Raw genomic sequence first — 24,892 nt, 5'->3', positions numbered from 1 at the left:
CAAGCAGTTTGGAGATTTAACTTCTAAAATACTTGTATAATGTATTTGCAACTTAATATTCAGGCAGCTTTTGATGCAAGACCCTAATTAGCTAATACTTGTCATTATTAAGCTTTTAATAGTACCCTAAAGATGATTAAGTCAATTTTGATATTACTAGGAAGTCTCTGTATTGTTAGGCTGAAAGTACCTAACAGGTTCTTTAAGGTCTGATCAAAATTATTGCAAGAAGACATATGCGCTTCAATATAAAGCAATTTTATTAGCTTAATCATTTTAGATATATGCAAACTACAAACTAATGAGTAAATCTACTAAATTAAAGAACTTTACACACATTTAACAAGTGAGCCTCACTACACTGCCCTAACACTGGGGACTACTGGGTGATGGCTAGCATTGGAGCTCCATCTCCTTTCCCATGGCCCCGGTGTCATGTCCCCCCAAATCCCATGGTGGAAGTCCCCATTGTGAAAGGTCCTTTGAGTAGGAAAAGTACTCAGTATTAATATTGGTCTGAATTTGATGTCATGTGCTGTAATACCATTCCTCAGTACTTTCTCAAGCATTTCTCTGTGCTTGGTGGTCACAAACAAATCCAGCCTGTTCCTTATCTGAGGGCAAGATCATTGCCAACCAAAGCAGTCTGCTTTCCACTAGGCCTAGTTTTCATGAATTTCTCTTTAATTGCTTATGTCCAATTAAACCTTAACAATTAACCTTTAAAAATCTGGTTTGGAGATATCATTTTTGATCCTAACACTACAGTCTATTGTGGCAATATTAATGAATTGCCTGCCTCCTCAATTATTATTTCTGGTATTTACCAAATATTGAACTCTTGCCATTTGTTTCAATCCTTCTGAAGACTGTCAACTTTTAAAAAGAAACTCAAATATCCAGTTAATAGCTGAAAGAATGACATGATAACATTTTGCATTTTAAGGTATTTTCTTAACAAAAGATTAAAAACACTATTAAATAAACACTGTCTTCGCAGACAACTTGTATTTTGAACCTCTTTTTCTTAGACAATTTCTTGGGGTCAAGGATGACTTCTTCCACTCTGGTTAGGTGGCTTTTGAAATCGCTGTAAAATCCAATGTGCAGTTGGCACTCTCTGCCATTCTGGTAGTACTGGAAGGTTTGGGTAGTAGTTGTTTTTTTGGAGGTTAGTGCACTTCCTCCATTGCCTCAACTTTACCTCTGCACATTCCGGACAAAGTCTCTCGGTATATTTAGTGCCTTCTTGAATGAGCCTTCTCTGTTTTGGTTGGTCTCAAGCAAGGGTCACTTGTGATTCAGCGGGTATGTTTCACCTCTGCAATAATGGCTGGAAATTATGACATTGTACTAATGTCAATGGATATTATAGAATCTACATTCCCTCTAATTTTGTTTTCTTCTGTGCAGACCTCCAAGGTCCATGTACAACTATAACTTTTGAATCTTCTGCAAGTCCATGATGTTGGTCTGCTGATTGACTTACTTGGACCCTCAGAACATCTATGCAGCTTAGAGGGAAGGTTGCTAGTAATCTAGAGGCCCAGACTAATCCTCTGATCAGATGGGTTTGAATTCCGCTGTGGCATCTGGTGGAACTTAAATTTAGTTAACAAAATCTGGAGTATAAACTTAATCTCAGTAGCATTGACCATCACAAGTGTCATTGATTTTTGTAAAAACCTATTTGGTTGCCCAATATCCTTTAGGGAAGGAAATTTGCTATCTGGCCTACATGTCACTCCAGACCCATAGAAATGTGATTGTATCTTAACTACCCTCTGAGATGAGTTAAAGGCCAGTTAGAGATGGGCAACAAATGCTAGCCTCCAGTAATGACCATATTCATAAAAAAATTAAAATAGGGCAACCCAAAAGTATTTCTGCTTTCCCTCTGTGAGTCTCCTACTGCGTTCAAGCTCTGAGTAGAGCAGTTGCTGTGTCCAGCCCATGAACGACATCTCCCTCCCACTAGTGGAGCAATGGTGATTTCTGCGCTGCATTATGATTTGGACAGTTGGGCAACCTATGCAAGAATTTCAAGCCACAGAACGGAATACCCTGTCTTCTTGTTTTTGGCACACCAAAGAAACACCTTTCACACTTATGCAGTAGACTGTTCTTTAAGAGGCATTCAATCCTTCCAGAATCTTCCAACTTCATTTCAACTGACAACAAATTTGTTTTTTTTTTCAATTGTGAATGAGCTTCCACTCTCATTCCAGCCATAGAGACTTTTGACCCTTAGCTCTGTCTTTTCCAGATATTCGGTGATGTCTTGGGAAGCCTGTAACTCAATATTACAATGGCTTCTTCTATACCCTTCCTATCTCATAGCCCATCATTACAGCCTTGCATTCAGCTCAAGGTGCTGAACAGTTGTCCTCAAGAGCCCAACTCTCTTTCATCTTAAAACTAAATGAATGGTTTAAATCACAACTGTTTAAAATCTCCACCCCACCTCTTCCTCCGTTACATTGATTATTGTATCGGTGCTGCCTCGTGCTCCCACGAGGAGCTCAAACAGTTCATCCACTTCACCAACACCTTCCACCCCAACCTTAAGTTCACCTGGACCATCTCCAATACCTCTCTCTCCTTCCTGGACCTCTCTGTCTCCATCTCTGGCAACCAACTAGAAACCGATATTCATTTCAAGCCCACCGACTCCCACAGCTACCTAGAATACACCTCCTCCCACCTACCTTCCTACAAAAATGCTATCCCCTATTCCCAATTCGCCTCCGCCGCATCTGCTCCCAGGATGAGGCATTCCACTCCCGTACATCTCAGATGTCCTCATTTTTCATGGACTGCAACTTCCCCCCCTCAGTGGTCGAGAACGCCCTCGACCGTGTCTCCCGCATATCCAGCAACTCATCCCTCACACCCCCTCCCCGCAAAAACAACCAAAACAGAATCCCCCTCATCCTCACGTACCACCCCACCAACCTCCGGATCCAACGCATCATCCTCCGACACTTCCACCATCTGCAATCCGACCCCACCACCAAAGACATTTTTTCCTCCCCACCCTTATCTGCTTTCCGGAGGGACCACTCTCTCCGGGACTCCCTTGTCCGCTCCACACTCCCCTCCAGCCCCACCGCACCCGGCACTTTTCCCTGCAACCGCAGGAAGTGCTACACCTGCCCCCATACCTCCTCCCTCACCCCCATCCCAGGCCCCAAGAAGACTTTCCACATCAAGCAGATGTTCACCTGCACATCTGCTAATGTGGTATACTGCATCCGCTGTTCCCGTTGTGGCCTCCTCTACATCGGGGAAACCAAGCGGAGGCTTGGGGACCGCTTTGCAGAACACCTATGCTCAGTTTGCACTAAACAACTGCACCTCCCAGTCACGAACCATTTCAACTTCCCCTCCCATTCCTCAGACGACATGTCCATCCTGGGCCTCCTGCAGTGCCACAACGATGCTACCCAAAGGTTACAGGAACAGCCACTCATATTCCGCTTGGGAACCCTGCAGCCCAATGGTATCAATGTGGACTTGACAAGCTTCAAAATCTCCCCTCCCCCTACCGCATCCCAAAACCAGCCCAGCTTGCCCCGCCTCCCTAACCTGTCCTTCCTCCCACCTATCCCCTCCTCCCACCCCAAGTCCCACCCCCATCTCCTACCTACTAATCTCATCCCGCCCCCTTGGCCTGTCTGACCTCCCTGGACTGACCTATCTCCTCCCTACCTTCCCACCTACATTCACCTCTACTGGCTCCATCCCCGCCTCTTTGACCTGTCTGTCTCCTCTCCACCTATCTTCTCCTCTATCCATCTTCTATCTGCCTCCCACTCTCTCCCTATTTATTTCAGAACCCCCTTCCCCTCCCCCATTTCTGAAGAAGGGTCTAGGCCCGAAACGTCAGCCTTCCTGCTACTCTGATGCTGCACGGCCTGCTGTGTTCATCCAGCTCTACACCTTGTTATCTCAGATTCTCCAGCATCTGCAGTTCCTGCTATCTCTGTTTAAAATCTGACATTGTCAACACTTTCCTGGGCCTTGGAGATTCATAGTATGTCCAGCACATCATTCCTGCATTTACCATTGTCTGCAAGTGTGAATACCCTGGCATCTTTTTCACAGTCAAACAATGCAGGCCTTCCTTTCATTTTTGCAGCCTCATCACCCTGTTGTCAGGCAAATGTCAGCACAAGTCAAATGATCCCCTTCATTTTCCCCCAAATTTAAAGAAACTGACTGAAACATTTTAAACGTATTAAACTTGAGCAGAATCTTGTGCCTTACCATAATTTTGATGGATGCAGAGGACACCTACACAGGCAGGAGGGTTGACTCACTTTGGCCTTGATCCTAGGCCTCGAGTGTTTGTAGTATTGGTAGGAGCTGCTGCTTCCCCAATATCTCTGCTGTGTACAGAAGAGTTGCTGGCCTTTGGCTGTTAGATCTCACTAATGGGACTTCCATCCCAGGAAAATATCCTGTCACTAGCTTGTTAAGCACTTTAGTGGCCCAAATTAATCCAGACCTTCCTAAAGATTGTCACTGTGAGGTTCTGGACAAATATGAACAAGGTGTTCTTTTAGGGCTGCTTCAACAACCTTAACCAATCAGATTGTCAAAAAACTTTTACCTTCAAGTAATTTGTACAATGAATCAGTTCAAAAAAGTTTACCAGTAATTCTTCTGTGTATTTGACCATCCACAGATGGAATACCATTAGGGATTTTGCACTAGACACTAGTTCTATATTTGAAAAAGGTAACTGAGCAGTGGATTACACATACACTGAATTTTGCTTGCAGGAATTAAAATAATTTCAAATAAATATTTTTGTATGACAGTTATTAATAATCACCTATTTCTTCCTGAACAGAATGATAAAGGACAGATGCCTGTCGATATTGTTCCTGACCCCTTGGATATGCCGCTCGAGATGGCTGAGGCAGCAGCAGTTGCCAAAGAACTGAAACAGATGCTTCTGGATGCAATACCGCTGACATGCGACATATCAAAAGCCATGTTGACAAACTATGATCACATCTCAGGCAAGGCACTACTGATGTCGCTGGGCCTAAAGCTGGGAGAGAGAGTGATGATTGCAGGGCAAAAGGTAAATAATGAATAAGTATGAGGACAGATTAATGCATTCATGGACCCAGTGTGCTTGCAGTAGCATAAGCAGTATTTTTGCTGCAATATGTGTGCTTTTGTATAACATTTGTCAATGTAGTGCAATCTGTAAGGTTTTTCTGCCATATTAATCTTGTCTGTCAGTCTGTGTTTGTCTGTCTGTGAACCTGATAACCACTGTAATATCAGTACCTGAATAAAGGTGTGAAGTCAATAGATATAAAAATCAGGCATGAACTTTGGACAGTATTGTTAAAAGAATTAATCAATTTGTATCCTAAAATGCGAATTAAAATGCAAAGACTTGAGATCATCATAGTATCCAAATTCGAATAATAAATAAAAAATTGTGATCAAAACAAAACTTTCTGTAGCAAAATGTTTTATTCAAGCCAGTAGCTTTTTATCACAACTCTTACAATGCTATATCATTTCTCCATGGTCATTGTTGCAGTTTTTAATTTCAAAATGTTCAAAAATTATTTAATACATAAGTAGTTTGAATATTGTTGGTTTTCACTTGACAACAAGTAGGTCAGTTTGGTATATATCACTATATAAAATATGTGTTCGCTTGATCCCTGTACGCAGTTATTGAGAAGGTGCTATTATCGTGCACAATTAATTGCATGTTCTCAACTTGCTCCTTGCAGTAAGCCACACCATGGTCTTGTTCCCCCTACTCCTCTAGCACTGATACTTCTTCAGTAACCTCCTCTTCTTCCATCTTTTTCAATTTGTTTATTCTCTAAAAATGTCTTATTGATGAGGCCTACCCTCTGCTCCATGGATCCCATTCCAAATAAACTGCTGACTACTAAACTTCTATTTTGGACCTCCACACTAGCTGATGTAGTTTATTGTTCATTCTCCTGAGATAGTTCCCTGGTCTTTCAAAGCTGCTGTTGTCATATTCCTTTAAAAAACCTGAACCTTTATCCCTCTGTTCTGTAAACTCCCTGCCAATTGTGAACTTGCCTCTTTAATCCAAGTCTGAGTTTGTATTTTGTGTACTTCCCTCTTTGTATCTTCCAGTCAGATTTCTGTACCTGCCACAGTACCAAAATAACTGGAACCAAATCACAATTTACATTTGCCTGACTGAACATAATAATTTAATTCTCTCCTGCTCTATCACTCTGTAACTTCTGTCATAGTTGATCTAATCATTGTGCTCCAGCGCCTCTAATCCGTTACCTTTATTTAGTGGAAGCAAAATAATTGTGGATGCTGGAAACCTGAAAAAAGAGAAAAAACTGCAGGAACTCAGCAGTTCTGGCAGCATCTGTGAAGAGAGAAATAGAACAGTTATGAAGAAGAGTCATATTGGACTTGAAAACGTTAATTCTATTTTTCTGTCTCCACAGATGCTGCTAGATCTGCTGAGTTTTTCCAGCATGTTCTGCATTTGTACCTAATTTAGTTTGTCTATCTTTAATTGGTTACATTTTTACCTACTCGTTTGCGATCAGAGCATCTCCATCAATCGATTCTCTTTCTTTTACTGTGCCATTCATTCAAACCCTTGAAGTTCTTACTTTGGCCTTCTCCATCATGCTGCCTGATATTTTATGCACAGGGCCATCTTCCACATGTGTACTCATGACGTATACTTCTATGACTTACCAACTCTCAATTCCTACACTGCTAATGTTATAGAACTGTATAACATGCAGTCTTAAGTAAGCCAGTTTTCTCTATTTTAACAGCCAGTCTCAAGTGAATCAGATAGTTTCAAACTGGAGTTCTCTACAAATCTGAGCTCTATTTTCAACCCCGTATCGTAAAGCTTGCCAATTTCTACTTCCATTACATTATCTGTCTCTAGTCCATATCAGCCCTACAACATTTGAAGCTCCCATCTATCCCTTTGTCAAATTTAAAGTCATCTATATCAATGACCTCATGGCTGACCTTTCATCCTCCAATCTCTAAAAGTTACAATTCATTCAAAATTCTGCTGACCATATCCTATATCTCACCAAATCCTGCTCATGTATCACCTTATTTATTTGAGCTGACCTACATTTTATTCTAGTTTTCAGAGCCTCAGGTTTAAAATGGTCATTCTGTGTTTACATCCTTTGATAGAGTGCACCTCTCTATATAAATTCCCCAGCCCAAATATCCTGTTAAACCTGCCGCTCCTCTAAATCCAACCTCCACCAAAATCCCCTTCATTTCCTGATAATCTCTTGAGCCACAATTAAACTCAGAGAACAAAGTCTAAAATTTGTCCTATGTGTTCTGTATCTGCATTTTTTATTCACATGGGGCGTCACTGGCTGGCCAGCTAATCCCTTGAATCACTTCTTGAATATGCTATTTTTTTTTTGAAAAGTGCTTCAAACTCAACTTTTTGACTTAGATCATCCTTCCTAATATATTCTTCTTTAACGTGTTATCCATTTTTATCCACATCTGTTTGAGCACAGTGAAGATTTTGTGTGCTAAAGGTGCTATATAGCTGCAGGTTGTTTTTGTTGTTTATAATTGTTTCTTTAAATAATATGCTCCGAAAAATACATGACCAAGAAGTTTGTGAAATCATTATGGCCATATATTACTATTTGGACATAACTAGATACTGTGCAGTTCTCACACAGATCCAAACAAGATAGAATTTGCTGTAAGGCAAAAACTTCCTTTAAAACAAAGTGCTGTTGATTTTAAATACTTTTTTTTAAAAAAGTAATCATCTCATTGCAATCACATTTCAGTCAGTTTTATGTTGTGGAAGAATCACAGATTTTTAGGAAGAGGAAACGTGACTTAAAATTCATTAACTTTTTTTAAGTGTTGAATGCCTACTGTTAGACAAAAAGTCTGGTTCACTGATGTCCTTTAGAAGGAAATCTGCCATCCATGCCTGGTCTGGCATATATGTAACACTGGCTATATTAGAAATATGGTTGAAATGGCCTAGAAAGCAAATCAGTTGATGGGCAACAAATGCTGGCCTTACCAGTGTGCCTACAAGCATAAAAGAAACTGAGTTGAGTTAGCTGGGCAATTCCGTCAGAGTGTATTATGATGGGGATTCCCAGGGTCCCCAAGTGCAACTTCTAGCTATACTCACAAAATGACTGTCTGACCAGTAGATAATCAGTGAAAAGTAAGAATGTTTGGAACTGCAGAAGATAAATAATAAATTTTGTGCTTAACATCTATCCCTCCTACGTATGAAGACTGTTCACAAAGATTAGAATACAGTTCCACAAATATCGGCTGCTCTTGATCTTGAATCAAACCCATGTTTTGAGAAATGGTGATGTAGTGGTAATTCGGCCGTACTAATAATCTAGAGTCCCACGTTAGTACTTGGGCGGTGTTGGTTCAGATCTTGTCAGTGTAGTTGATGGAGTTTAAATTCAATTAATAAAAATCGTCTGGAATTGAATGCTAGTCTCAGTAATAGTGACCGTGAAAATATTATTGGTTGTTGTAAAAATCCATTCGGTTCTCTAATGCCGTCTAGGGAAAGAAATCTGCTAAACTTAACCAGTCTGGTTACATGTGATTCCAGACCCACAGCAATGTGGTTGACTCTTAAAGGCTTTATGAAATGGTTTAACTACTCATTTCAAGGGCAAGTGGGATGGGCAACAAACACTGTCCTAGCCAGTGACCCTCACATCTCATGAACAAATAAATAAAAAGGACGGGGCATATTTTCCACTGGCCAGTATGTTGCAGGTGTAGATAGGAGTTTCACATGGGACCCTACGGACTCCCCATCATAATGCACACCAAATTGAATTTTCCTCTGGGTAGTTCCATTATGCCTGGAACCCCCTGCAAGTCTCTATAAAAATCAGAGACTCCTGATGGTTCCGATGAAATTAAGCAAAGTAGTCACTCAGGAAAAATTGGACTATTAAATACATGGTCTAACTACTGAGAAAGTGTTAAACAGATCTCATACCTGGCTGACTCAGAACCCCCTCACCTGACACACCCTCTAGAACTATTCCCAAACTCACTATAAAACCTGACCCAATGTTCACATACCCAGTGATTTTTAATTTTTGGAAAATATTTAAATTTGAGGATAAGACATCAAAGCCTGATTTTTTTTTTCGTCATGTATGCTTTTCGGTTTGGTTCACATTGCAATGTTAAAAACTTGTCAGTTCACTACTCCTTATTATCATACCCATGTCCTTTCAACTCATGAAGTCCTGATGAAGAGAGTAAACCGGAGACGTCAACTTTCCTGCTCCTCTGATGCTGCCTGACCTGTTCTGTTCCTCCAGCTCCAAACTGTATTAATTCTACCAAATCATTTCAGTTTCTTTTATGCTTGTATAGAGTGTGGTCACACTGGTAAGGCCAGCATTTGTTGCCCATCAATTGATTTGCCCTCTAGGCTATTTCAACCGCATTGCTAATGGTGCTAGTGTAACATATAGGCCAGACCAGGGATGAATGGCAAATTTCCTTCAAAAAGACATTAGTGAACCAAGTTTAATTTTTTTTTTAAATGGCATCATGCTCATTACAGACATGGTGAGCCGAAGGGCCTGTTTCTGTGCTGTACTGTTCTATGTAACAGTAGGCAGTCATTAGGTTTTTAATTCCAGATTTTTAATTGAGTTCAAATTTCACCATCTGCCGTAGTGGGTTTTGAACCCTTGTCTGCAGAAGGTGATATCATTGACTTGAGATTTTTATGATCCACAGAAACAACAGATAGCCAGAAGCCACAATTAGAATTATGCAGGTTGATGTGTAATTCTGCTGGGACACACAGATACGTATGGCCATACAGCATGGAAAACGCCCCTTTGGCTCAACTCATCCATGCTGACCAAGTTTATTAAACTGAACCAGTCCCATTTACCTACGGTTGGCCCATATCCCTCTAATTTTTTCTTATTCATGTTCATGTCGAAATGTCTTTTAAATGTTGTAATTGTACCCACCTCTACCAGTTCCTCTGGCAGCTCATTCCATATACATACCACCCTCTGTGTAAAAAATCTGCCCCTCAAGTCCCTTCTAAATCATTCCCCTCTTACCTTAAACCTATGCCCTCTAGTTTTGGACTCCCCTATCCTTTGGAAAAGACCTTGGCTATTCTCCTTATCTATGCCCTCATGATTTTATAAACCTTCATGGTTTAGTTGTTCAAAGTGAGAAGAGCTCATCCATGCAGATAGGGTGGTGGTGGATGGACACAGTTCAGGCCTTTCTTCAAGGATGAAGTGTAGACCCTTCAGAACAAGCTGTTGGGGAATGGATATGTTGAGGGATTATGCATCCATGGTGAAGTGGGGGCAGCTAGGGGCAAGAGACTGGACATTGTGGAATTGACGTAAAGCATCAGAAGAATCTTTCTTAACCTTTTTCAGCTGAGGCAAGGCACTCAAAGACAGGTCCTTTCTTTGAAGGGACATTTCCACAATAGACACAGCAATATTAACTTTATAATGTGAAATCTTGTTTGTTTAAATTCTGGGAAATTTAAATGTGCTTGTGGTGTCAAATCTCAAGAATCCTCAATTTGATATGATCTCCTTAGAGACTGATTAATTTCAAAAAGCTAACTGAATTTCTAGTTATTGGTAGGATCACACAACAAGATTTCAAGATTTAAGATTTTCACTGTATAAAATTAAAAGCAGCATTGAATGAACACTTTTTGTGAGCAACTTAAATTCTAGACTACATAAATACCCCCATTTAACTTCTAAAAATAACAAAAAAGAATCCTCCCAAGGTTATACTTTACTGTCTAAGAACTAGTCCAAAACCGTTCTCAGTTTTTGATGATTTACTTCCCTTTTCTTTTTCCAGCCAGGTAATTTCTAATCCCTGAACTGACTTTGCAGTGTGAGTTACCATAGATTCTTGACTGCTGCCAAAGCTGGGTGATTCTTCTAACCTCATTCAAATTCTCACAAACTCAATCTCTTTCATTCAAGTACAATTTTGTTATACCCACATTCTACATGTTGAACAATAGAGACTTCAACCCCTATCGCTCCAGTCGCCCTCTATGTCAGATTCTTGTAGACTGACCCATCTGTGAGATTCAAGGAGATCTTAAGAAAACATTGTAACCTGATACTGCAGTGGTTTGCTATGGGTTCTTCCTATCTCAATGCCCATCTCCATGACACCATGAATCATGCATTTTATCTAGATAGAAATACTAATTAACTAATCTTTCAAATTCCAACTCCATTTTATCTTAAAATTAAATAATGTTTAAAGTGCAACTATTTACAAAACCTGATATTCTTAACACATCAATAAAAGCCAAATACTGAATTCAGTGGAGATCTGAATTATAAAAAACAAAGTGATAGAGAAACTCAACAGGTCTGGCAGTATGTGTGGAAAGAGAAACAGATTTAATGTTTTGAGTCAAATATAGCTCTGGAACTTCAAAACATTAGCACTGACTCCACTCCAGATGCTGCCTAACCTTCTGAGTTTCTCCACCATCTTCTGTTTTTATTCTTAACATCTCCCTGGGAGATGTGGAGGCTAACAGTCTACTCAAAGTCATCATAGATGCTCTTACCATTGTCTGCAGATGTGGACATCTTACATTGTCTTTCCAGGAGATCATTCTGGGCCTCATAATAGCAAAGCCACTTAAGCTTGTTGTCAAACAGCAGGATTTGGGACAGAAACAGAAGTTGCTGGAAAAGCTCAGCAGGTCTGGCAACATCTGTGAAGAAAAAATCAGAGTTAACATTTTGGGTTCGGTGACGTTTCCTCAGAACCAGACCTGAAATGTTAACTCTGATTTTTTTTCTTCACAGATGCTGCCAGACCTGCTGAGCTTTTCCAGCAACTTCTGTTTTTGTCCCTGATTTACAGCATTTGCAGTTCTTTCAATTTTTATTTAGGATTTGGGACAGGTCACATGACCACTTCACTATGCTGTTTTATTGTACACTGACTGTCCCAAAATATAGCAGACTTATAAACTTCATATTTGTAATAGTCAAGTTGTTAGGAAGTTTCTGAAACCAGGGAGAAAAATAGCAAGGGGGTCTAGGCCCGAAACATCAGCCTTCCTGCTCCTCTGATGCTGCTTGGCCTGCTGTGTTCATCCAGCTCTACACCTTGTTATCTCAGAAAAATAGCAAGGTAGTGTAGGTTATGTAAGTGAGCATTCTAGAGAGCAGGGCATAATGTGGAGCAAAATGTACAGGAGCTGAATTGTAAGCTCAATTCGTGTGAATGATAATGATAGGTACAAATTGGTGAAATAGGGAGGGACAAGACTTAAAAGATTTTTAGGAGTGCAGAACTGTGGAAAATGTTATGGACTGTAGAGTAATGGAATTGTTTAGTTTTATAAATTCTGTGTATAAAAGGTTGATGAGAGCAATATGACTGCTGAGCCATTGTTTTGCTGCCACATTACATTTCTGATGGTTTAGTGAGTTGGAAAAATTTCATGCTTACATGTTCAAATGTACAAATTGGAGCACTACTGAATGATTCTCTATGATGCTCATTAGATTTTCCCTAGCTGAGAAATCTGGCAGTTACTTTAATAAAGATAAAATAAAATTAATCTGCAGATGTTGGAGATCTAAAATAAAAACAAAGTGCTGCAGAAACCCAGCAGGGTCATATATACACTTAGTGGTATTAAGGGGAGGCAATGGCCTAGTGGTATTATCGCTGGACTGTTAATCCAGAGACCTGGATAACATTCTGGGGACCTGGGTTTGAATCCTGCCACGGCAGATCGTGGAATTTGAATTCAATAAAAAAACCTGGAATTAAGAATCTACTGATGACCATGAATTCATTGCCGATTGTCAGGAAAAACCCATCTGGTTCACTAATGTCCTTTAGGGAAGGAAACTGCCATCCTTACCTGGTCTACATGTGATTCCAGACCCACAGCAATGTGGTTGACTCTGAAATGCCCTCTGGGCAATTAGGGATGGGCAGTAAATGCTGCCCAGCCAGCGACGTTCTCCTCCTGTTAACAAATAAAGAAAAAAAAACACCTGTATAAAGCCCTGGCTAGTCCCTTGATACAGGCAAAAATTAGTCAGAATTCAAAAGAAATCTCTAATTATCTGTCTTAAATGTTGCTTTTTGCTAGTTCTTAATGTTCAATGTACCTTTGTCCCTGGACATGGATCCTTAACACTAATCTTATTGAATGTGTACCTTTTGGCTAACTCCTTTATCAGACTACAGATGGGATTGGAAAATGGGCTGAATGCTGGCAAATGGAATTTAATCCTGAAAAGTGTGAGATGATGCATTTAGGGAGGACTAACAAGGCAAGGGAGTACACATTGAAATGATAGGACCCTAGGAAGCACAGAGGGTCAGAGGTACCTTGGTACGCATGAGTATAGATTCTTGAAGGCAGCAGGACGCATAAATAACGTGGTTAAGAAGGCTTTTGGGATATCTGCCTTTATTAGTTAAGGCATTTAATACAAGAGCAAAGAGGTTATATGTATGGAGCTCTATAGAATGTTAGTTAGGCCACAGCTGGAGTATGGTGTGCTGTTTTGGTCACCATTCTCTGGGTAATATGTAATTGCACTAAGGAATGTGTAGAAGAGATTCATCAGGATGTTAGCTGACCTGTAGTGATTCAGCTTTGAAGGGAGACTAGATAAACAGGGATTGTTTTCCTTAGAGCACAGAAGGCTGAGGGAGGATCTGCTTGAGGTTACAAAGTTCTGGGGGGGTTAATACTTTGTATGAGTGAAATCATGTCTCACAAACTTGATTGAGTTTTTTGAGGAAGTAACCAAAAAGATTGAGGGCAAAGCTGGAGACATTATTTACACAGATTTTAGTAAAGCCTTTAACAAGGTTCTGCATGGTAGACTAATGACTAAAGTTAGATCTCATGGGATTCAGGGAGAGCTTTCCAATTGCATACTAAATTGGCTTAACTGTTGAAGACGGAGAGTTGTTTTTTTGGACTGGAGGCCTGTGATCAGCGGTGTTCCACAGGGATCAGTACTGGGTCCACTTTTGTTTGTCATTTATATAAACAATTTGGATGAGAATTTAGGAGACATGGTTAGTAAATTTGCGTAAGTAAAATTGGCAGTATAGTGGACAGTGAAGAACGTTATCTAAGATTACAAAGACATCTTGATCAAGTGGGTCAATGGGCTGAGGAGTGGCAGATGGAGTTTAATTTGGTATTGTAATTTGGTAAAACAAACAAGGGCAGGACTTATACAATTAATGGTAGGGTAGTGTAGGGTAGAAAAGAGAGAACCTAGGGGTTCACATACATAATTCTTTGAAAGTTTCATCACATGTAGACAGAATGGTTAAGAAAGTGTTTTGCACACTTGCCTTCATTGCTCAGACCTTTAAATATAGGAGTTGGGACATCATATTGAGGTTGTACAGGACATTGTTAAGGTGTCTTCTGGAGTACTGTGTACAGTTCTGATCGCCCTGCTATAGGAAGGATATTATTAAATTGGACAGGGTTCAGAAAAGATTTATCAGGATGTTGCCAGGAATGGAAGATTTGAGTTATGAAGGAAGGCTGGATAGGCTGGGACTTCTTCACTGGAATGTAGGAGGTTGAGGGGTGACCTTTTAGAGGTTTATAAAATCATGAGGGGCACAGATAAGGTGGATAGCAAGGGTCTTTTCCCTAGGGTGGGGGGAGTTCAAAACTAGGGGGTATATTTTTAAGGTGAGAGGAGAATGATTTAAAAAGGACATGAGGAGCAATGTTTTTACACAGAGAGTAGTTTGTATGTGGAATGAACTGCCAGAGGAAGTTGTGGATGCGGGTACAGTTACAACATTTAAAAGACATTTGGATAAGTACATGAATGGGCCAAATGCAGGCATGTGGTTTGGTAACATGAATGACGTGGACTAGTTGGACCAAAGGGTCTATTTCCATGCTGTATAACTCTAAAACCTTTCCCCTTGGTAGATGTGTCACTAACCAATGGGCACAGTTTTAAGGTAGGGAGTAGGAGTTCTTTTTCATCCATAAGTTTTGGGTATCTGGAACTCACATCCTGAAAGGGATTTAGAGACAGGAACCCTAACAACATTTATCAACTATTAATGGGCATTTGAAGCACATAAGACTACGGACCAAGTGCTGAAAAATGGGATTAGGTGGATGTTTGATGACCTATGCAGGCATAATGTGTTGAAGGATCTTTTTCAGTGTTATTAAAATCTCTATCACCAGGAAAGGATGACAGATTTCCTTCCCAGTTTTCCTTCACGTTAGTGAACCAGATGAATTTTAATTTACAATTAACAGTGGTTACACAGTTGCTAGCTTTTAATTCCAGATTTTGTTTTACTGAATTCAAATCTCCGCATTTGATAGAACATTAGCCTGGGATTCTAGTTTACTATTCCAGTGATATTACCACTACACCACCACCTCCTCTTGTTGAAGGGGAGTGGTACAGTTCTGTTGGCACTTTCTAGTTGAATCTGGGACTCCTCAGGCATTACTCTTGTGGTAAAGATAGGAGAAATGCTTCTTGAGAACTCATGGCATTCAGGGGCTTCCCTGAAAGTCCTAACCTTTCTTTTCCCTTTGCACAGATCTTCATGTTCTGCAATATCAGCTCCATTTGTCTTCCATGTTGCAGAGCCAGAGGGAGCAGAACTGCGCACACTGTGTTATAGCTTTGGTGTAGATATGTGCCCAAATTCTCTAACCTCCTTGTAAGAATGAATGAACTCATCACAATGCTCTCAAAAATATTTGTATAAACCTTGCTGTAGCAAATGTCAACAGAACTTTAGGTAAAATTTAGCTTAAAGAGATGGTGGTAACTATAACAATTAGAGCCAACCTCTCTCCCAGCTTTCTCATTCACCAGGCAAGTAGGTGATTAGGGAGGTGGCCATTGACTGACCATTTAAGGACCTTAATTGCTGGTGGATTGAGTAAGTCATGGACCTTCTTGATCAACAATGTTTTGCTGAGAAGAGGATGAGTTTTTCTCCAGATTCAACTCTCCAATCCCGCCAGTTTACTTTCCCCCATGGAGGAGAAAATCTTGCATATACAAAAGATGCTGGAAAAGCATTCTTCATTTATGTATCTTGTTGTATGGAATCTAGTGAAAACGCTGTGAAGATCACAAGCTTTGAAAACAGTAGCATTTACTTTCAAATAGAGATATTGGCCGGATACCTATATTGCTACAGACGCCAAGAAAGGAGGCAGCGGCATACTTAATGGTGCAAGAATTCCCAGGAGGGTCAAAAGGGAGGACCTCCTGAGGTCTTTACTGGGAAACAGGATGTCTTGCTATTCCCTGATAGAGTGAAGAAGAACCTTCAGTGAGGAATTTATAAACCATAGACCACTCACATCTGCTCTGAGACATCATTCCACAGTGGCAGTTTGTTCCAGCAGTTGCAGTTATCCAGGGATGAACAGTATGTTTGCGTGACGATGAGCAGATGGTAGCAGTAGTTGAGGATATCCAAGGATGAAAGATCCAGCAGCAGCTGAATCTCAAGGTATGCACTCACAGCCAGATCAATGCTGCTGAATTGCACCGATTTACATATCTACCTGTCTTTTACTACCATTACCACTTCCTATGTCTTTTGCTCTGGTCACTCACATAATCTGTTCCACTTAATCCTCCTCCCTCACTGTCCACAGCATTGAAGAAAACAGTATTTTCCACCTCCTTTCAGTTCTGAAGAAGAGTCATACTGGACTCGAAACATTAATTCTGTGTCTCTTCCACCGATGCTGTCAGATGTGCTGAATTTCTCCACATTTTCTTTTTATTTCAAATTTCTGTCATCCACATTATTTTGCTTTTAATAAATACACATAGTCTGATAGCCATGGCTACAAGCTGACAAAGACTAGGACATGACTTTTGGGAAGGATAGAAAGCCACAAAAAGGTGGAGGGTAGACCTGTTAATTAAGGATGACATTGGTACAGGAGAGATGACCTTAGTTCTGGAGGTCAGAATGCAGAATCATTTGGATAGTGATGAGACAGTTACACACTGTAGGATGGGTTATGCAGGAAGAAATCATAAAGACTTGTGAGAAAGATATAGCGATCACCAGGGTGACTTCAATTAGCACATAGTTTGGATGAACGTGATTGGCAAGGAAAGCCTGATGATTAGTTAATAGACAGCTTTTGGGATACTTTCTTAAAGCATTATATTCTAGTACCAACTAATGAACAAGTCCTGCTGCATCTGCAGGAGATTGCTGCTGAGCTTGCAAAAGCATAGGTTCCTCCTCAGTTTCTGTATCCCTTTGTTGTGCAGCAGCCACAACAAAATAGCACCTGAATTCACTGTGACAGTTCTAATGAGCTTGTATGTGGATATCAGGTATAATAATGCCTTAGTAATGTGATCTTTCATAGTCACAGCACACAGAAGTGACATTTTACCAAAGCCCTTGATACAGTGGGACATGGAGGCCTCTGACAAGGAGGGCTGTGGGATGCCTCTGGGTGGATCTTTTCTAAAACAGATCTTATTCAGATGAATGCTGCACAAACCATGCCCCACAAACATAACAGAAGATTGTCAGTTCAGTAGGATCAGTGAAACCTTGTTCCCACCAGCCTCCGTCCCTAGCCCCACATCACCCAAGAAAGACAGCATTACATTTAAAAGAAGAAGTTATCCTCCTCCCTCTGGAAAGACCTCTCGATCTCTCTCTATTTATTTCAGAGCTTCCTTCCCTCTCCCCCATTTCTGAAGAAGGGTCCTGACCCGAAACAACAATTTTCCTGCTTGTCTGATGCTGCCTGGCCCGCTGTGCTTCTCCAGCTCCACTCAGTGTTATCTCTGACTCCAGCATCGGCAGTTCTTACTATCTCTGAGTTATAACCCCACTGTGAAGCCTCTTCTAGGGAAGCCTGCCTTGAGGATGTTATTCTCTTCCCTCCAGAAAGACCTCAGTGGATCTCTCTCTATTTACTTCAGAGCTCCCTTGCCCCTCCCCCATTTCTGAAGAAGGGTCCCGACCCGAAATGTCAATTTTCCTGCTCCCCTGATGCTGCCTGGCCCGCTGTGCTCCTCCAGCTTCACACTGTGTTATCTTTATTTAATACATTTAAAAGCATATTTTGATATACAGTACTTACAGCTCATTGTGCGAGGAAAGTAGCTCCGCATCCTTTAGCCTGCAGGTAATACTTCCAAATTTCTTGTTATCACTTCTGCTTCACAGAAGTTACTAGGATTAAATTGTATTGATCAATGTCATGATCAAGTTTCTTGTGCCCAGGATTTGTAATCTATGTAGTTTGTCAATGCATGAGGTACACATGAAGAATTTTATGATCACAGGTAGCTTTAATCTGAAATCTAAGTGGTTGATTATGCAATTGCCCATTGAAAAGCCTTACATAGCGAACAAGTGGAGCTCACTTCCATTGACGATGAAAGATATTGTGGAGAATTATTGAAGTTGTCATTTTGTATGTGAGTGCTGTAAATAGGCAATTAACATCCTGAGTATAATAAGCAGAGGAATCAAATACAGATTGAAATAGGTGATATTGTTGATATAGTTGTATAGGTGATAAACCATGGGTAGGGTCCCACCTGAATTACAAAATATTTGTTACTCTCACAAAATAATCTCATCTTCCTTTTAATATGGTGTACACCACACCAAAATAATGGTGCACATAAGCAATATTGTGTGTAAGTTTTTTGAAAAATATTATATGGATAGTCAGCTGATTATCTGATGTGTCAGGAAGATGTCTGTGTGCAAGATGTATTATTCTAAATCACTGGTCCACCATGCCTTTTTAGGCTCTATCTCAAATCTCCACTACTTCGATCCCATCTTGCACCAAGGTCCTCCTGCTCAGCAGCTCCCAAATTTAAGCACCTCAAATTTGAAATTATTGCCCCAGCCACCATCAGTTCTGAGGAAGGGTCACTGGACCCGAAACGTTAACTCCTCCACAGATGCTGCCAGACCTGCTGAGCTTTTCCAGCAACTTTGTTTTTGTTCCTGATTTACAGCATCCACAGTTCTTTTGGTTTTTATTTGAAATTATTGTTCTTGCTTTTAAATGCCAATATGACTTTTTCCAATTTATCAGTGACTTCTCAAGCATTACAATATCCCTGAACATTCTGTTCATCGGCCTATGATTTATTACTCCCTCATCCCCTTTGTCTCCCCAACGTTCTATCTCCCTTTAAGATACTTCTTAAAATTCATCTCTTCGAACAGCATTTAGTCACCCTTCCTAATTCTCAGTCAGCTTGATGTTGATTTTTCTTGGGCTTCTAAGAATCTTAAAATGTTCTTTACATTAAAGTTGTTTTATAAGTGCGAAGCGCATTAATAGATGGAAATTGTTGCATAAAAAACAGACCTGTTGGCTCAAATGACCTTATTGGTGTTTATAATCTTCTTGAGCCTCTTTCCAACTACTTCACCTTACTCTCTCACCTTAGGAACTTGATGTAACATAAAATCAAAATTTCAACATGTTGGTAAAGAATTTCTCCCGAATTGCTTATTTGAATTATTAGTGACAACCTTCTACTTATGGCTTTTGTGTTTAGACGCCAGTACAAGTGGAAACTTCTTCACTACATTTACTTTTAATATGCCTTCATAATTTTAAGAGACCTCTATTAGATCATCTCTTAGTTTTCTCCTTTTTAGAGAAATGAACTCAGCCCATTAATTTTTCAGAATTTTTGCCAATTCTCATAGTTTTGCTTAAATAGAATGTTGTTGCAATTCAAAAGTAATACATTGTAGGAAGCTCTTTGAGAAGTTTCATTCTGATAGCACAGTATAAACTAAGTAATATTTTGTTCGTACTCAATCAAAACACATTTTCTGCATAGGTAGTTATTTTAAGTCACTTACTTAAGGCAATGACTTCCCTGGATTGCCATTCTGTAATGTTGACTGCATATTATTGTTTAAAATAGCAGAGAGAACTGAAAGAAATGACAGAATTTATAGGGAAGAATGTGGAATTAATTATAGATAAGGGATTGAGGGAGAAATCGTCACTTTTTCAGCTTTTGCGTTTACTGAATTCTGGAAGCCAGATTCCACAAGATGCAAAGCATCTTGAAATTGGGTGGGGGTGTGGTGGGGGAAGGGGGCTGTGGCTGGTGGCATTACTTGTTGCAGGACAGATAGGCAAAATTGCCAGAGGTCCTATGGGGTACAGAACAAATTTGTTTATTCCAAGATGACAGGCATAAAATATGGAAATAAATATGGAAATAAAGCATATAGAATTCTGCACTTTATTAATAGAGGCAAGTGTTATTTTACATTTGTAAAACACTGGTTTAACATCAATGCGGTATTGAGTCCAGTTCTAGGTGCCACACTTTAACAATGATGTGAAGGTATCAGAGGGAGTGTAGAGAAAAAATCAGGAGGATAGCTCCTAGGATGAGGAACTTCATTGATATAGATAGATTTTTGTAGATACAAAGACTTAGGATTGTTTTCCTTAGAGAAAGTTGAGCAGAGGTTTGGTAAAGGTTTTGAAAATAATGAGAGTTCTGGACAAAACAAGGTTCCCAATGGTGGAGAATAAGAGGGCACAAATTCAAGATCATTCAAAAAGAGCATTGGAAACTTGAGAAACTTATATTTAAGAAATATATTTGGTTCAGAATTTCTGCATGCTTGTGCTATGGTAATTGTGCATTTTCTGTACCTTTCTTATTATATAGAAGTCCCTGGAATTGATTGTGCAAGAGATTTATATACAAGCAATTTATGATAGTTTTAATGCCGCACCAAATGTTCTTATGCCATTGGACAATGCTGTCATTCCAGGAATCATTCTAGTCAAGTTTTGTTGCCATGCCTCCTGGGCAAGTATGTCTATCTGCAAGTAAGGAACAGAAACTATACACAGTAGTTCAGTTTTAGTTGCCCTAATTAACTGCAGGCTTTGACCTGACAAATGAATGCCGAGAGAAATATGATGTTTCTTTTCGTGGCAGGAAGCCTCCAGAATAACAAAGAATAAAGAACAGTACAGCGCAGGCAGAGGCCCTTTGGCGCATCAAGATTGTGCCGACACATGATGCCATTCTAAACTAAAACACTTTTGCCTCTATGCTGTCCGAGTGGCTCTATTCCTTGCCTATTCATACACCTGTCAAGATTTGTTATAAATGTTTCTTTTGCATCTGATTCCACCACCTCCTCCAGTAGTGTTTTCCAGGCACTTACGACCCTCTGTGTAAAAACCTGCCTCTCGAATGTCCTTTAAACTTGCCCCTTTTTATCTTAAATCTATGTCCCCTAGTAATTGACATTTCTACCCTGGGGAAAAAAAAACCTCTGAATATCCATTCTATCCATGCCTCTCATAATTTTGTAAACCTCGATCAGGTCGTCCCTTATCCATTAACGTTCAAGTAAAAACAGGTTTGTCCAATCTTTCCTCATAGCCAATTCCCTCCAAACCAGGTAACATCCTGGCGGCATGGTGGCTCAATGGTTAGCACTGCTGCCTGACAGCGCCAGGGACCTGAGTTCAGTTCCACCCTCGGGTGACTGTCTGTGTGGAGTTTGCATGTTCTCCCCGTGTCTGCGTGGGCTTTCTCTGGGTGCTCTGGTTTCCTCCCACAGTCCAAAGATGTGCAGGCTAGGTGGATTGGCCATGCTAAATTGCCCATAGTGTTCAGGGATGTGTAGATTATGTGGGTCATGGAGGATGGGTCTGAGTGGGATGCTTTGAGGGTCAGCATGGACTTGTTGGGCCGAAGGGCCTGTTTCCACACTGTAGGGACTCTATGATCCTGGTAAACTGTTTCTGTAACCTTTCCAAAGCCTCTACATCCTTCTGGTAATGTGGCGATCAGAACTGCATGCAGTATTCCACATGTGGCCTAACTGAAGTTCTATACAGCTGCAACATGACTTGCCAATTTGTAGACTTTGTGTCCTGACCAATGAAGGTAAGCACAACATATGCCACTAAGGTTTTGGAGTAGATCTGTAGCTCGGGTTGTGAGTGTTGAGGTTGGTTGGTTTGCCGAGCTGGTTTGTTGTTTTGCAGACGTTTCATTACCATGCTTGGTAACATCCTCAGTGCAGCCTCCGATGAAGCTTCAGTGTGTTTTCCCGCCTGGTTTTTAAACACTGGGGTCTGTTGAGATGGATTGCCTCACTTCCGGTTTTCCTTCGTAGTGGAATGTACGTGGGGTCGAGTTCAATGTGTTTATTAATAGCATGCTTCGTGGAGTGCCATGCTTCCAGGAATTCTCATGCTTGTCTCTGCCTAGCCTGTCCCAGGATCTTGGTGTTGTCCCAGTTGAAGTCAGGGACTTTTATGTTTAAGAGACACAACCAATACTCACTCATCTCAATCTACATGGACAAGGAGAACCATGATTTCGACTGGGACAACATCAAGATCCTGGGACAGGCTTGGCAGAGACAAGCATGAGAATTCCTGGAAGCATGGCACTCCACGAAGTATGCTATTAATAAACACATTGAACTCGACCCCACGTACATTCCACGACGAAGGAAAACCGGAAGTGAGGCAATCCATCCCAACTGACCCCAGAGTTTAAAAACCAGGCGGGAAAACACACTGATGCTTCATCGGAGGCTGCACTGAGGATGTTACCAAGCATGGTAATGAAACGTCTGCAAAACAACAAACCAGCTCGGCGAGCCAACCAACCTCAACACAACATATGCCATCTTGACCATCTTATGTTGCCACTTTCAGGGAACTGTGGACACATACACCTAGATTCCTCTGTATGCTGATGCTACTAAGGGTTCTGCCATTTACTGTATATTTCCCTGTTGCATTAGATTTCTCAAATTGCACCAGCTCACATTTATCCTCCCAAAATGCATCACCTCATATTTACCTGGATTAAAGAGGTTAGGAATACTGCAATGATTAACTCACCTCATGATTGTGCAAAGCTTGTCCACCATCTACGAGGTTAGGAGTGTAGTAGAATGGTCATCACTTGCCTGGATGGTTGCAGCACTCAAGCTTGAAAACCATCCAGGACAAAGCAGCCTGGTTGATTGTCATTGCATTCATACGCATCCAATCCTCCACCACCAATATTCAGTAGCAGCAGCGTGGACTATAAACAAGATGCACTGCAGAAATTCATTAAAGATCCTTAGACAGCTTCTTCCCACAACCATTTTCATGTAGAAGGACAAGGACAGCAGATATATGGGAACACCACGACCTGCAAATTCCCCTCCAAGCCACTCACCATCCTGATTTGGAAATGTATCACCACTCCAAAATCCTGGGATTCCCTCCCTAAGGGCATTATGGGTCTCTCTACAGGACATGGACTGCAGCGGTTCAAGAAGGCAGCTTACGACCCCATTCACAAGGGTAACTAGGGACAGGCAATAAATGCTGGTCAGCCAGCAATGCCCACAGCCCGCGAATGAATTTTAAAAAATTGTTTCAGGAGTGAGTAACAAAGTGACTGCTTGCCCATGCATAGAGCAAATCTGGTCTCCCAGTATTGCATCATTCCACTTGGGCATTTCCATCATGAAAACATCTGCTCACGTTCTTTGGCAGCATCCAGAGGATGTGTCTGCATGTGCCATTCCATTTCAAGAACATCGTGTGGGCTGTGAAGAAAATAGCACAACTCACACATAGTTCAAAATCATCTGTCATTCAATGTAAATCCAGCATGAAAGTGAGAATCACTGTGCAAATAGACTTTTCTACGCTTGTCATCGAGAGGGTCGACTTGCCTTTTAAAGTCGGAGGACTTAATTGCAAAAATCTGACCTGCAGTTGGAAGTCTTCAGCTGTAAACAGAGAAACAGGTCTTTCTTTTCAGGTCAATGATCTTTCATCAGTACTTAAAAGTGGAGTCATTTGCTGGACTGGAAGCCACCATAGGTTTAACAAACCTACGAGTGATAGGTAAATGTGGCCTGATGCAAGTTAGGATACAAACAATTGTTATTTGGATGAACTAAAATTTATGGAGGATGCAGTGTGAGAGAACAGTAATTCTTTATTCACTTGTTACCCTCCTCTCTTCAGAAACTTCATCTCATCTGAAACACTTTTATCTTGTCATTGGCAACGGTCCTCTCACCTGTCAACTCTATCCTTGCTCTGATACTTCCTTGATCAATCTTTTTGATTAGTCTTCCTTGTCTGTCCTTCTCTGTCATGATGACTGTCTCCTCATGTGTCTTTGAAGTGACATCAGACTATTTTAAGATAATAAAAAGTAAAACCGGTTAGGTGCAATGTTACTGTTTGTCCAAAACAAATCATATTAGGCTAAATTACCTGTGATAAATTTATCTCAACAGGATTTAAATCCACAACGTATAGACTGCAGGTTAAATTCAAAGCATGAAGATTAGAATTAAAGAAACTGGGCACACACATGTTTTTGCACATTTTCTGCATTATTTTGCAAGAAAGACAGTCATCAAAACCACCATTGGTATGAATCCCGCTGAACAGACCATTTACTTACTGTGGGTCTGGGAGGTTTTATTTATATCTTCATGAGCCAATTTCTTAAAGTTACAAATTGGGAGAAAGTCTGAAATTTCTCAGCTCAAAAATGACACACAAACACACTTGGGAGAAATCTGGCAAAAAAGTAATCAGATACAGGGCAGTTAGGGCTTGGTGCTGACTAGTTTTGGATAAATTTCTGATTTAGCTGGTATATTTAGCCTACTAACGGAATAATGCAGCACACATATTCTATTACACAAAAGTGATATGAAATTGTATAAAATTCAGTAGAATCACTTTTCTTTGCAATTTGTTTCTGGTGTG

General features: G+C 40.5%; 1 protein-coding gene across 1 annotated transcript in view; it reads left to right on the top strand.

The window, feature by feature from the left end:
• LOC109935392 (CAP-Gly domain-containing linker protein 4-like) overlaps positions 1-24,892 on the top strand; it is a 190,292-nt gene that overhangs the window by 99,384 nt on the left and 66,016 nt on the right. The window contains exon 7 of the mRNA XM_048601410.1: positions 4,859-5,095. Within this exon, the coding sequence (XP_048457367.1) occupies positions 4,859-5,095 (237 nt within the window). The remainder of the gene's footprint in view (positions 1-4,858; positions 5,096-24,892) is intronic.

Source organism: Rhincodon typus, chromosome 9, assembly GCF_021869965.1.
Source record: "Rhincodon typus isolate 14 chromosome 9, sRhiTyp1.1, whole genome shotgun sequence".
Lineage (NCBI taxonomy): Eukaryota > Metazoa > Chordata > Chondrichthyes > Orectolobiformes > Rhincodontidae > Rhincodon > Rhincodon typus.
Note: the sequence above shows the minus strand (reverse complement) of the source record. Positions and strands in the feature narration are given on the sequence as shown.